General features: G+C 37.6%; 1 protein-coding gene across 1 annotated transcript in view; it reads right to left on the reverse strand.

Moving 5' to 3' along the window:
• Positions 1–17,274, reverse strand: part of BTAF1 (BTAF1 RNA polymerase II, B-TFIID transcription factor-associated, 170kDa) — a 105,657-nt gene that overhangs the window by 64,244 nt on the left and 24,139 nt on the right. Inside the window, exons 5-13 of the mRNA XM_011995863.1 lie at positions 12,946–13,109; positions 10,649–10,785; positions 7,830–7,959; positions 7,188–7,256; positions 5,337–5,426; positions 4,633–4,728; positions 4,363–4,539; positions 1,891–2,031; positions 198–322 (exon numbers count right to left, since the gene is read on the reverse strand). Coding sequence (XP_011851253.1) covers positions 198–322; positions 1,891–2,031; positions 4,363–4,539; positions 4,633–4,728; positions 5,337–5,426; positions 7,188–7,256; positions 7,830–7,959; positions 10,649–10,785; positions 12,946–13,109 — 1,129 coding nt within the window. The remainder of the gene's footprint in view (positions 1–197; positions 323–1,890; positions 2,032–4,362; positions 4,540–4,632; positions 4,729–5,336; positions 5,427–7,187; positions 7,257–7,829; positions 7,960–10,648; positions 10,786–12,945; positions 13,110–17,274) is intronic.

Genomic DNA, 17,274 nt, shown 5'->3' on the forward strand with positions numbered 1-17,274 from the left:
AAAATGATCTTTGTAAGCTGCTGCCCACATGGCTGAAGAGTAAAAAAGACAAGGCCTTCTGAAAACAGTAGTCTTTGGCATCTCCAGCTTAAACAGTACTATTCTTAAAGGTGCTAAAATATTGTATGTTTAGGCTAAATTATCTCGAAAGGTATATAAAGACTTTTTACTTTATTCCGCTAATTAGAAATAATTACCTGCATTGTTGGACCTGAGGATAAGTTAACAAGGATGAAAGGAGAGTCATAATACTATTTGTTGAAGCTGTTAGATCATCTAATTCCAGAAGAGCATCCCATAATGTATTTATAATGAAGGGTACCTATAAGATCAGTTTTCAAGAAAAGTTATCAATTTTGTACAAAATACTCACAAACCCTGCCAAATTGTATCCCAGGGGTCACTACTGATTCAACAACACATGCAATTCCAACGACCTTGGACAGTGTCAGTTTTGAGCGAAGTTAAGGAGGTGACACTATTTGCCTTTAACAATTTTCTATACCTTCTTTTTAATGTCATTCAACTCTACTTTGATACTTCCCTTCCTGACCAGACTCAAAACGGCTAGAATTCAGAAAATAAAAGAGCCAAAACTATTTTATGTAAAAAACTAAACTCTGAAAACAACAGAGCATGGAGACACAAGACATGCTCCTCTATGTAATTTTACTGCATTTAAAGTGGTACCAATCATCATTAAAAAAATTTTTTTTTTTGTTTTTAAGCTCTTAAAATACTGCTTACTATACTTCTAACTTTGTGTTCTGATTTTGATAATCAGGTAGAAAGTCAGCCAGATCTTTAAAAAAGTCATTTCAAAAAATGAGCCTAGAGGGGTGGGTGTGATGGGTCACACCTGTAATCCCAGCACTCTGGAAGGCCAAGACTGGGAAGATCTCTTGAGTTTAGGAGTTTGAGACCAGCCTGGGCAACAGAGGGGGACTCCCCCATCACTACAAAAAATAATTTTTAAAAACTCAGCCAGGCACAGTGGCATGCATCTGTAGTCCCAGGTACTTGGGAGGCTGAGGCAAGAAGGACTGCTTGAGCCCAGGAGAGTAAGGCTACGTGTCATCCACTGCACTCCGGCCTGGGTGACAGAGTGAGATCCAAGAAAGAAAAGAAAATGTTATGTGTATATACAGATTACACAGCACTTGTTAATAATACTAATTAATAATTAGTAATTAATAAGGAGAGGAGAGGAGAGACGAGGAGGAGAGGAGAGACAGGGAGGGGAGGGGAGACTAAATTAAAAAAAAAAATCCAAAAACTAAAATCAAAACAAACAGGCCAGGCATGGTGGCTCATGCCTGTAATCCCAGCACTTTGGGAGGCCGAGGTGGGTGGATCACTTAAGGCCAGGAGTTCGAGACCAGCCTTGCCAACATGGTGAAACCCCATTTCTACTAAAAATACAAAAATTAGCTGGGTGTTGTGGCACGTGCTTGTAGTCCCAGCTACTTGGGAAGCTGAGGCAGGAGAATCGCTTGAACCTGGGAGGTGGAGGTTGCAGCAAGCCAAGATCACACCACTGCACGGCAGCCTGGGCAACAAGAGTGAAACTCTGTCTCAAAAAAAAAAAAAAATCAAAACAAACAAAAATCCAATATATCTAAAAACCAGGAGTAAAATAAGGAAGACATGGCTGCATTCTTCTCAAGGAAGTTCCCTATATATTATGTACATAAAGGGAAAGTAGACAAATGGATCCAATGAACTCTTCCAAAGTATAATATATAATCAAGACTGCATGCATCAGAGGGCTGCTGGTCAAAAAAAAATTGAAGATGAAGGAGAAAAATGTACTCAATGTATTTTCTAATACTCCATATCCCAAATGAAAACAAGCTCTATAGGAAGAAATTGTAAAAATATTTAATTTACCTTTTGTGTCTGAAGATAGACAAGGCTTTCTACTACAGGTACTAATGATGCTGCAGCAACAGCTCTGACATCATCATCAAGATCCTGGAGCCCTTCAATTATTCTAGTTAAAACTTTAGGCAATAAAGTATTAATTACATCCTGTAAAACAGTACATGAAAACATTTTAAAATTTCAATTTGCCACATGACAGCTAAATTCCAGTATTTACAGTCATGCACTGCTTAACAATGGATACATTCTGAGAAATACATCAGGCAATTATGTCATTCTGTGAACATTATAGAGTGTACTTACACAAACCTAGACAGTATAGCCTACACCACACCTAGCTATGTGATACAGCCTATTGCTTCTAGGCTACAAACCTGCACAGCATGTTACTGAACTGAATACTGTAGGCAGCTACTAATAAAATAATAAGTATTGGTATATCGAAATACAGAAAAGGTACAATAAAAGTACAGTATTATAATCTTACGGGACCACCATCATGTATGTGGCCCATCACTGACCGAAATATCATTATGACTGTATCTACTAAAAAACAATCACATAAGCAAAAATATAACATCAAGAGAAGCCTAAGTAATCCCATTTGAAAAAGACTACAAGGGCATCAAGCGCTTTATCCAATGAGACGTAAACCATCAAAACATGTTTTACAGGTAAGACTATGAATTCTCTGTGTGAACAGACACACACACAAACCCCTCTGCTAGAATCCTAGCCTCCCTATCTCATTCAATGCCACCAACAACCAAAAGGAGAATGAGAGAAGAGTGGAAGAAAAGCCATACATTCCCACTTCTCATTATTCCAATTTAATGTCTTTTCATTTCCCCCAACAGAGCCAGCCCCCAGACGTTACTCCTGTGATCATATACCAAGAATCTCCCTGAGAACTGGTCTCACTATGAAATAGGGATAACATTTCAAAAACCTATAAGGTGTTTTCCATTTCCATATAAGTCTGCTGTTATCTACAGAGGTTAGAGTGCAGAACACAGAAAAAAAGGTTTTGTTTATGGGGGGCAAGAGGGTGGCTGCCAAGGGGAGAAGAGAACTAAAAGGGCCAGGAAGAGGAAGGAAGGGAGCAGAGGGAGAAAGAGTTGAACAGAAAGCTCGGATCTCTCAGCAGAATCATGAATGCTTTGTTATTGGCAGTTAAAGGGAAAAAAAGAGACGATCTTAGAAAACTTCAAAAGGCCTTTGAGCTTGCCTTTTGAGACAGAAAGCGAGGTTCCAATCTGTTATACAGTGAGCATGGGAAGAGGAGAAAAGCTGGCACGAAGCATTAAGTAGCCATAATGGATAGTGAAATGCCTATATAGGCCAATGCCTAACACCCTGACAATGCTGATACCAACTGAAAAGTATTCAGGGAAATTAAACTGGTAAGAAAAGGTCCTGGTCTCTCTCTAGCTCCTCATTCATAATCTCTCCTTTACTTCCACGTCTCTTTTTAGTCAACACTCACTCTTTGCTGACCTGTTATGTTCAGAGTCAAGACAACTATTTGTGGAAGTCCCTAATTCTGTCACTAGATCTATGGTGGGGAAGTAGGGAGAAGGAGAAAAGAGATGCTTTACTGGCATCTCACATTGGTAATCAGAATCAATTTTTGCACAAAAATGTTATGTGTATATATAGATTACACAGCACTTATTAGTTTAGTAAAGGACTTTAGATATATTTATATATGAAATAGGCTTTTGTGGACCAATCTAATAACCAAATTCCTAGCCAGAATATATCTGTTCTTAATAACCTACTAAGGGTACATAAATGTTCCTAAGTAGGGGACTGTGTGCACATGCAGGTATTGTCATCCTAGATGATGTATAACATTACGATAAACACTGTTCTATAAGACATGCCATTTAGTTTCTAGTTCTAGTACTAACCTTAACTAGTTTTGTGACCACCAGCAAGGCATCTAATTTTTCAGAACTTTATTTCCCTATATGAAAATAATAAGACTACATGCATTTTCTTCTTGTAAGTTTTGTCATAAAGGATAAAATAAAACACACACACACACTGACAGTTTGTGTAAAAAGTACATGATCATACAGATTGTCTTCTTTACACTTTGATGTCTACTCCTGTATGTATACTGCATAACTTGGCATCATGTTGTATAGCCCTCAGAGCATGTATTTAATATTCAAATGAGTTAAAACAGTAAAACCAAATCATAAAGAGCACTGAATTAACTGTAGCAATGGATTAAAGAGGAAAAATAATCTTTGACCTTAAAGAGCAACAATGTAACTAACCATCTTTTGATTTATACTTAAATTTTTATGAGCGCCACCTATCTCTATAACACTGTCTCAAGAAGGCAAATCTTGGAAGACTGGCTTCTCTGTAACAGTAAGAATCTAAGGCCATTTCTTCTAATTTGTGAAAATAAACTATGAGAGGAAAAATCTCTCCCACATATGCTTCAAAACTTGAAATATTTACCTGACGGACTGCCAAAGCATATTTTATTCCCAGTAGACCACCGTGTCTAACTTCCCATTGTTCTTGTGTAAGTAATTTTAGCAGCACATCCACAGTCTTATGAACTCCTGTTTCATTCATGTGTTTTAAAACCACACCTAATGTTTGAGCACAAGTTTCACGAACTGGTGCCACAACCTACAGATGAAAAAGAAAACTCATATTTGCAAAAAACATATTTTGTAGAATTTGAAATTTGATTGGGCAAAGCCTCCCTTAAATGATACTTACTTCATCAGAAACAAAGTCTCCAAATCTGTCCAATGCAAAAACACAAAGGAGTCTAATAACCAAGTCTTCCAACCATTCTTGATGCTGCTGAATCATCTGTTAAAACATAATATATATATATATATACACACACACATTTTTTTTAACATAATATTTTTTTAAAACAAAGATCACACATTGTACTGAGGACTTGGGGGACACCTTAGGTCCAAAATCAAAAAAAAATATGGGAACAGATTATTTTAGCTGTAGGAACAATAACCAAAAAGTAGAATAGTCCCAATTAATGTCTCTAATATTAAACATATCCCATATCCCCTTTGATCATTAACTCAATTTAGAAATACTATATCAAAATTCTTAAAATTCATGGATTATATTATGTCACTTACACGCCAAGAGAAATTAAGAAACTAATTACTTCAGGTTGTTCTCGTATCAAGTACACCAGTCACATATCTATTATTTATACTATTACCAGTGTATCCAGGCAATACCAATTATGTTGCTCACTGACCTCTCAACTAGCCTCTTACTCATCTTACTCTACTTTTCAATCCATTGTATGATATTTACCTTTTCATATCTCTTCCTCTTACTTACCTCTCATTCCTACTTCACGGCACATACTCGTTACTTCCCTACATTGGAAAAAGATGCCAACTATTAATACTTGGTGATAATTGTTGCATTAATACACTTACCTCTTCTAAAGTGCTGTCACCCATTTTACCACCACTTTTCCCATGAGCTTTAAGAATTTCCCTAAGTCCAGTGCCTGCACCATGTCGAACCTGAAAAGAATCAAGAAGCAAATGTCAGAGGTTAAATGTTTAAGAAACGAAGTTTGATTTTTCTTCTACACGAAATAAGGATACTGGATTCTTAAGAAATTAGAATAAACTAACTGGAACTTTACAAGATTGTATTTTTCTTCAACTATCTAAGAAGAATTACACATATAAATTTCAGATTGCTTTTGGTTATATGGAATTTTTTTAAAAATCAAGCAAGAAAACAGCTATTCTAAAATCCTCTTGAGATACAAATTCACATTGTTTTCACTCCCTTATCCTCTACCTTCATTCAGCACTATCCACAGCAAGAGAGAGGAAACAAAGTATCATATATCTTTTTTTTTTTTTTTTTTTTTTGAGGTGGAGTCTCACTCTGTTGCCCAGGCTTGAGGGCAGTGATGCGATCTTGGCTCACTGCAACCTCCGCCTCCCGGGTTCAAGCGATTCTCCTGCCTCAAGCCACCCAAGTAGCTGAGATTACAGGCACCCGCCACCACACCTGGCTAGTTTTTGTATTTTTAGTAGAGACGGGGTTTCTCCATGTTGGCCAGGCTGATCTCAAACTCCTGACCTCAAGCATCTTCCGCCTCAGCCTCCCAAAGTATTAGGATTACAGGTGTGAGCCACCGCGCCCAGCCCACGGTGTTCTTTATAATCCCAACACATGTATTTTCAAAATATGTGCATCAAAACTAAGCTCCAGGCTGGGCGCGGTGGCTCACACCTGTAATCTCAGCACTTTGGGAGGCCCAGGCGGGCAGATCACTTGAGCTCAGGAGTTCAAGCAAGACCAGCTTGGCCAACACGATGAAACCCCATCTCTAATAAAAATATTTTAAAAATTAGCCGGGTGTGGTGGTGCGCACCTGTAGTCCCCGCTATTCAGGAGGCTAAGCCAGGAGAATCACCTGAATGGGTAGCGGAGGTTGCAGTGAGTCAAGATCATGCCACTGCACTCCAGCCTGGGAGACAGAGTGAGACTCCATCGCCAAAAAACCAAAAAGCAAAAAACCTAAGCTCCAAAGCTACCAGTGATAAGTGAGTGCCAAAAGAAGACGATACAAATAAAATGTCTTATGATTAATGCATCACAACCTGGGGATGAACCACCTTTCTTTGAGAAGGTGAGGCTACTTTCTGCAGTGTCATCTGGAAAGGAAAAGGACAAGCTATTGACACTGTACCCACTTCTTAAGACCCCATGAGTTATGACTTGAGTAACTTTAAATAGAATTACACCAAGGAAACACAACTAAAAGGTACTCTAAAGAAATGTTTTTTAAATTACACAGAGGTCAACAGAGGGGAAAAACAATAGTTTGAAACTACCAATCCTCAACTTCAAGCAGAGGAACTTCACTCTTTCTTCTCTTCTACACATTGGGAACTGTTCAAGATGTTCTCTAAAGATTTCTGAGGCTAAAAAGCTGGCTTGGAAACTACTGCTCTTGATCAATCAAAATTGTCCACTTCCAAAGGAAAGGAAGTATTTTTTTACTGTCTGGGAGAGATATTCAAGCCTTTGGATTATAATGGAAAGAACAAAAAGAAACAAACAATTCACTAAAGAATATGACTGAAGGATATGAAAGGTGAAAATCAATCTATAGTTTTCTATTTAGGTTAATGGTATGACATGCCCTGAGTCCTGAGATGAACAGAGAACAGGAACTCTGACAAAGTATATTGCTCCTGACATTGTTCCCTTCATTAGCACAGAAAACAGAGCTGAGAGAAACTGTAATGAAGAAATCTTACCTCCCAGGAAGGATTAAAAAGGTCATTGCAAAGTTCTTCACAAAAGCTTTCCAAAGGCCATTCATTTGTCTGAATAAGAAAAACAGAATTACTACTAGTTCAAAAGGTCTATTTTATGCTAACAATTTAAGTAACTCAATAAATTTTATTTGTAGGTCTAGTAGTAGCAATCAAGCTTTTAAAAATTTAATTTTTTAACTAATTAAGATGTATTTTTACCAATAAAAATTCTCTCAATAGACAGATTATTCAATACTTTCTACGGATATATTAGTTTGAAAAAGATTATAAGCAATCTTTCTTTTTTTTGTTTTTTTTGAGACACAGTCTCGCCCTATCGGCCAGGCTGGAGTACAATGGCGCAGTCTCGACTCACTGCAACCTCTGCCTCCCGGGTTCAAGCGATTCTCAGACTCCCAAGTAGCTGGGATTCCAGGCGTGCACCACCACATCTGGCTAATTTTTTGTATCTTTAGTAGAGATGAGGTTTCACCATGTTGGCCAGGCTGGTCTTGAGCTCCTGACCTCGTGATACGCCCGACTTGGCCTCTTAAAGTCCTGGGATTACAGGTGTGAATCACTGCTGCTGGCCCAAAGATTACAAGCAATTTTAATGGATACTTTAGAGTCTTTCAAGAGTACCTCTTCAATTAAGGAAGAGCTGTCTGGAATATTATCAATCAAGACTTTGGAATCATTTGCAGATTGATTAATAACAACATTTGCTATTTTCCGTCTCTTTTCTTCTGGCTCCCCATCAGTGCTATCATTGCTAAAAAATAAAAGTCACCATTTAGAAAATGAATAAAGCATAATGTGAACCACAATGAATGAAATGAATAAAAGATAATGTGAATCACGACAAATTTAAGATAACTCATCATTTAAACAAATGTTTTACACCATATTCTGCTTATATGATTTACTTAAAATGCCATGTATCAAATGACTAACTGCTTAAAATTTTTTGAGCAAAATATATCCTAAGTACACCATAGGTTGGTGAATTCTTTTTTTCAAATTGGATCTTGAATTTAATAGGCCAGTTTTCCCTCCTCTCTACAATCAGTTCCTCATCTTTTTTATAACCTGCATATAACCTGCATCTGGTCCAGCATAACACTAATGTTTTTAGGCTTTTATATACTAGAGAAAACTAATATACTGAGCAATACAGTATAATCTTACCAGTTCTTGAAAAATATGGAGAGATAAGCAATTGACCAATGAAAAAAGAATATAGAAATTTGAGGAAATGTATTAACTTAAAGACCCAAAATATTGAGGCTAGCCTAATATTGGAAAGGAGAGGACAAGTCAAACTACTTTTATTCAACATTTAGAAATGAAAAACTCAGCACATTTTAAAGCATATACAGCATTATTTTCTATAAATACTTCTCCCCTCTCTCCATCTTAATAGTGAAATTTATTTGGTCAACCATTTTTTCTATAAGGTGATAAAAGAAATCTGAGCCTCCCTTTCCTCATTTCCTATTACTCTTCCCTCAATTACATCCACATCTAGCCACATTAGTAGGTCACCTTAAGTCCCTGAACTTGTTAGGCATGTTTCCACTTGCAGACGTTTGTCCTTGAAATTCCCTCTATTTGGAAAGCATAACATTTTCTTAAACTATTTAAAACTATTTGAAACTTTTCCTAGATATTCACAGGACTAGCACTCTCATTTCTTTCAGGTTGTTACTTAAAATTCACCTCTATGAAGCCCTCGCAGACCATCCTATCTAAAATTTCAAACTCTAAACTCTATACCCCAAAAATATTTCACATGTTCTTCCCTATTTTATCTTCTTTTCCTTAATCCTTATCATTAACATGATCTGTATTTTATATATATACACATACAGACACACACACTCTATTTTACTTATTTTCCATCTTTCTTTCCCTCCAGACTATAACCTCCAAAGGCAGGAATTCTTATCTATTTTATTTACTCATGTCCTCAGGGCCTAGAACAATACCTGGCAAATAGAAGGTATTTAATAAATGTTTGTGAAATGAATGACTTATGAACTCTGAAAAATAAAGTCTAATATTTCTAACATTAAAATCTTCGGCTAAAACTGCTTGTATGAATAAAAACCAGTAGAAAAACTTAATAGGTTACTATATGATCTTAATGAGCTGCTAACTTTCTTAACATCTTGTCATTAACAAGCTGAATAAAAAGTCTGCAGTTAAAGATTCAGCCTCAAGTATAAATTTCTACCAAGTATATGTTTACTATTTATCCCCTTTTTTGTCTAGCTTTTAAACACTAAACACTTTTTAGCTTTATGTGAACACATATAACAAAAAGTTGTCATCTGCAAATCGTATTTTCCGAGGCTTTTTATTAATTCAGCATTTATGCAAACATTTCCTGAGCACCACTAAAGATTCGTATTTAACAGATCTGAGTGGGATCCAAGAATATATATTTTTGGCCAGGTGTGATGGCTCAAAGCCTATAATCTCAACACTTTGGGAGGCTAAGGAAGGAGGACCACTTGAGCCAAGGAGTTAGAGACCAGCCTAGGCGACACAGGGAGACCCTATGTCTACAAAAAAATTAAAAATTAGTCACGCATAGTGGTGCACACCTGTAGTCCCAGTTACCTGGGAGGCTGAGGCAGGAGGACTGCTTGAGCCTGAGAGTTTGAGGCTGCAGTGCGTTACAATCGTGCCACTGCACTCCAGCCTGGGCAACAGAGTGAGACTGTATCTCAAAAAACAAAAACTAAAACCAAAAAAAACAAAAAACAAAAAAAAAAAAACAGCATTTTTTTTTACAAGCTCCTCAAAGAGCACCTGAAGGAAATAGTTTTGAACCACTCTTTGAGAAATGCTGCTCCAAGCCATGCAAAGATGATCACTTTTAGCAACTCATGAAGAAACAGAGGACAGTGACTTTACCCACAGAGTTCTTTTCTTCAACAGGACTACATAAACTAACCTAGATTATCATTGGCTATTTAGCATAGCCCCAGCTTAAGGAACAGGTGAGGTAATATCGTGACAATACCTCCCACTTTACTAAGGGAGTATTCTTAACTTGTGGTCCTTAGACACCTCTCTGACTTCATTCTCTATCACTCTCCTGTGCACTCATCCCAGTATAGAAAGCCATACTGCCCTTCTATTTGTTTCTTGAATATTCCATTTAAGGCATTTAAACTTGTTTTTTCTGCCTGGAATGCGCTTCCCTTTGGAGATTCTCAGCCCTCATTCAAAACTGGTAATTAGTAGGAAAAAAGTCTGTACATGTAGATTTTTCTGGGGAAGTGGTCTCAGTTCCCAGTAACAATAAATACTCTCTGACAATTGAGTAAGAGAATCCAAACAGTACTCCTCAGCTAAATATGTCAGCAGAATGTTTCTATAAATCAAGCAGACACAGATTAAAGCCACACAGCCCTCTTGTTTTAAGTGAATAAGCAAAAAAAGATTACTACCTCTTCTCATTAGTTTCCACTGCATCCCTGGATCTCTGTTTTGCAAATAACTTGGCCATTCTTTTAGCTTTGTTCCTTTGTCTATTGCTCATTCCTGCTCGAAACTCTGAGTCAATCAATTCAGCTGCCTGAAGAGTCTAAAAGAATAAAAGAATGCTGAGTTGGAACTTTTGAACTTAAAATAAATACCTATAGTCTCAGCCTCAGAAGAAGACTAAGTCTACAAATTTCAGTGTATATACATCGATCACATTCTTTTTTGACAGACTCACACTCTTCTGTTGTATGTACCATAATTTCAGTCTTTTCCTCCCTCTTCTCTATTATTCCAACTCCCAACAGATACACATAATGCTTCTTAACTTTTTTTATGCTACATTATGAGGTACAAATGTATGATCCTAACCCACAGAGAAGGCTTTGAAGAGGTAAGACTTCAAAATAAAAATAATATCACCAAAAAGTTATGAGAATAAATGTCAACAAAAGAAACTGATCATCACCATCTGCTGAAATAAATAAATAAGTAAATTATAGCCTTAAGTGATTGGTCCAGCATGCTATTGTCCAGCTTAGCTCATATGCCCCTTTCCTCTTAACTACTTACCGCCTACTCTTTTTGCTCTTTTCCCTTCACACAAGACACTATAAAGTCTGTGTGTTAGATTTTTAAGCTCAAGCCTAAAAATTCCTTCTGTGCCTACCCATAAGATTCAACTGAAATTTATACTTCCGCAACCAGTTAAGGTCACTGGTGTGGATGTTCTGCTGCAGTCTTGATAAAGAACTATGGGCACATATACAAGCAATGCAGCTGTAATGACTTATGGCAACGATGAACCTTAAGCAACTTCCCCCAAAGGTCCATGATACATAAACCTGGATTTTGCAAATCCCAAACTGGTGTTGCCTATCCCACACCCAATTAATCTGATGTGAACAGCCCACTTTCTAATACACCTGCTCATTCATTTTATTACACCATGTTCAATTACTCATACTGTGATCACGTTATTGCATTTTTATTCTCCATTATTTTATTCTATTTTCCTCTTTATCTTCTAGTTACATCTTACACTTTCCTTTCTACCCCATTTCCTTCTGTTCCTTTCAGGGTGTTGCTGTATTTCGGCCTCTTCATACTCTCTCTTTTTTCTCTCCTAGTATCTGCCCTTTTCCCCCTTGTCTGTGAAAGTTATTCATCATCACACACCGCCCCAACCCTAAAAAATACACTTTACAAATTCTAATGGTTTAAGTTCCATTCGTATAAAGGCAAATAGAACCAATCTCCACTGAAGCAAAGGAAATGAACAAGGGAATGACAAGATAGGAGATTCATAACTGCAAAGCAGGAATTTTTAATGCAGCCCGTGGACCCCTAAAAGAACACTGGGGGTCAGGTAAAAGAGTACAGAACTCCTTGCGATGTAATATCGCGTTGTATGTACATTTTTCTGAAGAGAGAACCACAGCTTTTCCTAGCGCTTCAAAAGAGTCTGTGGCATAAAAAAAGTTAAGCAGCACAAATGTATCCACTGGGAACTGGAACAGAGGAGGAGGAAGAAATCAGTGAAATTATGGTACAGACACAAAACAAAACAGCACCATGAAGCTGTCCAAGAAGAATGCGGTCAACCTGAATACACTGATACATTAAGCTGTATGAAGTGAGAAAAGGCAAACATGGCTTAAAAGTAATACATACACACACACACACACACACACACATACACACACACGCACTTGTACACAGAAGTTTCAGAAATGATGCACAAGTAACTTGAAAATGGTTGTCTACGGGACATGGAAATGTTTGTGTCCTGTTGGCAAAAAACTTCCTTTTACTTCATATTATATACCCTTTTTTGGTTGTTTGCAAGTCTTGTCATATTTCTCACTTAAAAAGAATAAATCATAACACTAAACACTTCTACTATCATATCTGACTATAATAGCCCTTACTATCTCTCTCTCCCCCCAAAAATTACTTTTCCCTCCATCAAAGAACATACCAAAAAAAGAGCAATTGGAGCAATTAGAATCTTTCAATACCAGTAGTTCCTAAAAGGTCTAATACAACTTAACAGTCCAGTGTCTGGGAGGTAGGTTGAGCTTCTGACTCTATAGAATCTGTCATCAGAAATCCAGTTTAAAAAGATGCTAAATCATGGTGGCACTAAGCAGCAATGAACAGAGCTAAGTATAACATTTTCTTAAACTATAATTACATGAGCAAAATGAAGCAAACCCTTTGTATTATTACTTGCAATCAAATAACCAAACGTTTTACCTACAGGTTGTTTGTTTACAAAGGCTGCTGAAGTTGGGGTATAATCCAAATCCTCATCATTGAAAAGTTCTTCAGTACTCATTCCAATTGCTTCTCCCATATTAAGGCCAAGTTTCTTCTGTAATAATTTTCGTTGGCGTGCTATCCTCTCTTTAGGATCCACTTCACCTTTCAACAGAAAAGAAACACGTTTTCTCCAAATCAGTTAAGAAATTTTCTAATATGTGCACATTGAACTCCATCAAAATAAACACACTATTAGAACATCCCTTCTGCCAATAAAACCAACCATATTCATTCACGATCATCTCTGAACATCTCATAAACTCTGCTACCTAATCACATTGGAAAATAGTGTTCTAGTTAACAAAACATTCTGGGAGTTCTCACTGAGATTCCCCCATTCCCCAACTGTCAATTAGTAAATATATATAAAATAGTAAGATTCATTCCTGGGCCAGGTGCAGTGGCTCACACCTGCAATCCCAGCACTTTGGGTGGCCAAGGTGGGAGGATCACTTGAGCCCAGGAGTTTGAGACCAGTCTGGACAATGTAGGGAGGCCCCATCTCTATAAAAAATAATTAGCAGGGCATGATGGTGCACGCCTGTAGTCCCAGCTACTCCAGGGACTGAAGCGGGAGGCTTGCTCAGCCCAGGAGGTCAAGGCTGCAGTGAGCTGTGATCAAAACACTGCAGTCCAGCCTGGGAAACACAGTGAGACCATGTCTCAAAAAAAAAAAAAAAAAAATCATCTCTATGGAAACAAAACAATTTTATTTTATAGCTACACCTGTACCTCCTATGGAAGCTCTCACTGGGCAAAAAAAACAAAAAACAAAAACCAAAAAAAAACCCAATATCTAGATTTTGTTCAATGGTAAAAGGGCTCAACAAACAAATGCTTACTCCAAGTGTAGCCTTTATGTATTCTGAGCTGATACAGCCCTAATATCCCAAACAATAACGATAAGGGAATAAAAGTAGACAGGTTTTTAAGTGTCTCAAGTAAAACCCTCAATCCTTCGGTGCAAAACAGACAAAACAGAACATACCAAAGGATATTTAAAAATAAAAATTTCCCCTTAAAACAGCTAAGCTGTAAAAGAGAGTTATACCTTATTGAAAAAAATTTGATATTTTAAAAACAATAACAATCTGCTTCTAATAATGGCTGAGTTAGTTCCTATTGGACTAACCCTCTGTACCTAACAAACTCTGGCCAAAACAGAAAAAACAGACTACCTAAAGGCACTAAGAAGAAAAAAAAAAAGCATTTACTTAGGGGAACTGTCAGTACTTAAAAAGATGGGAATAGCACTAACAGCTAAAAGCTACAAAAGCTAAAAGCTACAAAAGCTAAAAGCTACCAAAAAAAAAAAAAAAAAGTTTTCCCTTTTTGTAACATTTAGCCTGAAGATAGAGGCAGTCCACGAAAAGTGTGGCAGCTAAAATTTGAATTGAAAACCTAGTCTTCTTTTTTTTCCCCCAACTAAGGACAAGGCCTCTCGCTCTGATACCCAGGCAGTAGGTACAATTATAGCTCACTGCAGCCTCAAACTCCTGGACTTAAGAAGTCCTCCTGCCTCAGCCTTCTGAGTAGCTAGTACTATATGCATGTGTCACCATTCCTGGCTAATTTTTTTTTTTAATTTTTAATTTTAGAGATGGGGTTTACTATGTTTGCCCAGGCTGGTTTTGAACTCCTGGCCTCAAGCAGTCCTCCTGCCTTGGCCTACCAAAGTGCTGGGATTACAAGCGTGAGCCACTGCACCTGGCCAAAACCCACAGTCTTTCTGGCTTGGCTTGAAGCATGAGAAGAGAGTTAGGGGCCATTGCAATCCCAGGAAGTTAGAAAGGGAAAACCCTCAAAAAGAGAGAACCAGAGAGACGAAGGCCAAAATTATCTGTAAACTCAGCCCAAATCTCTGGCTGACCCCTGAACTATGCATGCACAGAGCAAACTCCAAACAATGCAGCTAAAGCTAAGATCTAAAAAGCTAAAATTGACATTTGAGCTATTGCCCACAGCAAAGAAGAATGAGTTCAAAATTTTGAGTTCCATCAAATTAAATGTCTGCTAAAATAAGCAAGCAAAAACAAGCAAAACAATCTTTGGAAGAACATAACAGAATCTAGTCCACACCACGTAACGTTCCTAATGTGCAGAATAACTTACAAAATTAAACAAAAGCAAAGAAAAGAAAATGTAATCCATTTTCAAAAGAAAGACAATTAATAGGGACCAACTCTGAGATGTCTCAGATGTTAGAATTAAAAGGTTTTAGGATTTCTGTTGTTTTTTGAGACACGGTCTTGCTCTGCTGCTCAGGCTGGAGTGCAGTAGCGTGATCACAGCTCACTGGAGCCTTATCCTCCCAGACTCAGGCAATTCTCCCACCTCAGCCTCCTGAGTAGCTGGGAACACAGGCATGCACCACTACACCAGCTAATTTTTTATTTTTTGTGGAGGTGGGGTTTCTCTAGATTGCCCAGGCTGGTCTCAAACTCCTGGGCTCAAGACATCCTTTCACTTCGGCCTCCCAAAGTGCTGGGATTACAGGCCTGAGTTACTGTACCTGGCCAGAATGCAAGATTTGTAAGAAACTAACATAAGAATGCTCAATGTAAAAGAAGATACTGTCACAATGAATAAAAGACAGAGGATACCTTGGTAGAGAATGAGAAACTATAAAAAAGAACCAGGCTGGGTACAGTGGCTCACATCTGTAATCCCAACAGTCGGGGAGGCCAAGGCAGGAGAATCGCTTTGGCCTAGGAGTTCAAGACCAGCCTGGGCAACATGGCAAAATCCCATCTATACAAAAAATTTAAAAAATATATAGAATTGTACACTTTAAAAGGGTGAATTAATGTGCAAAATATGCCAACACAACTTTTTTTTTTTTTAAATAAAAAAGAAGGTCTGGGGCAGGCATAGTGGCTCACACCTGTAATCTCAGCACTTTGGGAGGCTGAGGTGGGAGAATCGCTTGAGGCCAGGAATTTGGGACCAGCCTGGGTAACACAGCAAGACCCTTATCTCTACAGAAAAAAAAATAAAAAATTAGCCAGGCTTGGTGGCACATGCCTGTGGTCCTAGCAAGATGGGAGGATTGCTTGAGCCCAGGAGTTCAAGGGTGCAGTGAGCTATGATCATATCACTGAACTCCAGCCTGGGCAACAGAGTTAGATCCTGTCTCTAAATAAATAAATAGTTCTAAAACTAAAAAATACAGTATCTGAAAAAAAATTCTTTTAAACCACTGGATAGACTTAACAGCTTAATGGAAGATAACAGGACAAAATGCAAGCAAACTTAAAGATAAAGCAATGCTGTTCTCACTCACAGGTGGGAACTGAACAATGAGAACACCTAAACACAGGGCGAGCAACATCATACACTGGGGCCTGTCGTGGGGTGGGAGTATGGGGGAGGGATAGCATTAGGAGATATACCTAATATAAATGACGGGTTAATGGGTGCAGCAAATCAACACGGCACATGTGTACATATGTGACAAACCTGCACGTTGTGCACATGCACCCTAGAACTTAAAGTATAATAATAAAAAAAAGATAAAGCAATACAAAGTACCCAATCTAAAGAACAAAGAGAAAAAAAGATACAAGGAAAAAAAGCCCAAATATGAAATCAAGAAAACAATTCTATTTACGAAAACAACTTGTATTCTGTAAAGTATAAAATGAAAAAAAATTTAAAACCAAATGAAAATGTTCATGCATCATAAGGGTAAATATTGTTAAAGCACTAATATTTCCCAAATGTATATACAGATTCAACACAATTGCTATCAAAATCCCACCTGGCTTTTTTTTTTTTTTTTTTGCAAACATTGACAGACTGGTCCTAAAATTCATATGGAAATGCAAGAGACTCAGAATAACCAAAACAATCTTGAAACACAGGAACAAAGTTGGAGGCTCATATATCCTGATTTCAAAACTTACTACAATGCAACAATAATTAAGACAATGTGGTACTCGCATAAGAATAGACACCAATGGAATAGAATTAAGAGTCCTGAAATAAACCTATGAGTCAATAGTCAACTGATTTTTGACAAGGGTTCCAGAGCAATTCAATGGGAAACAGAACAGTATTTTCTACAAATAGTGTTGAGACAACAGGATAGCCACATGTAAAAGAATGAAGCTGGATCCTTAACCTCAAAACATATACAAAAAAACCTCAAAATTAATAAAAGAACTAAAAACTAAAGCTATAAAACTCTCAGAAGAAAAGAGAGGTTGGCCGGGCACGGTGGCTCAAGCCTGTAATCCTAGCACTTTGGGAGGCCGAGACGGGCGGA

Source organism: Mandrillus leucophaeus, unplaced genomic scaffold (genome assembly GCF_000951045.1).
Source record: "Mandrillus leucophaeus isolate KB7577 unplaced genomic scaffold, Mleu.le_1.0 Scaffold1133, whole genome shotgun sequence".
Taxonomy (NCBI): domain Eukaryota; kingdom Metazoa; phylum Chordata; class Mammalia; order Primates; family Cercopithecidae; genus Mandrillus; species Mandrillus leucophaeus.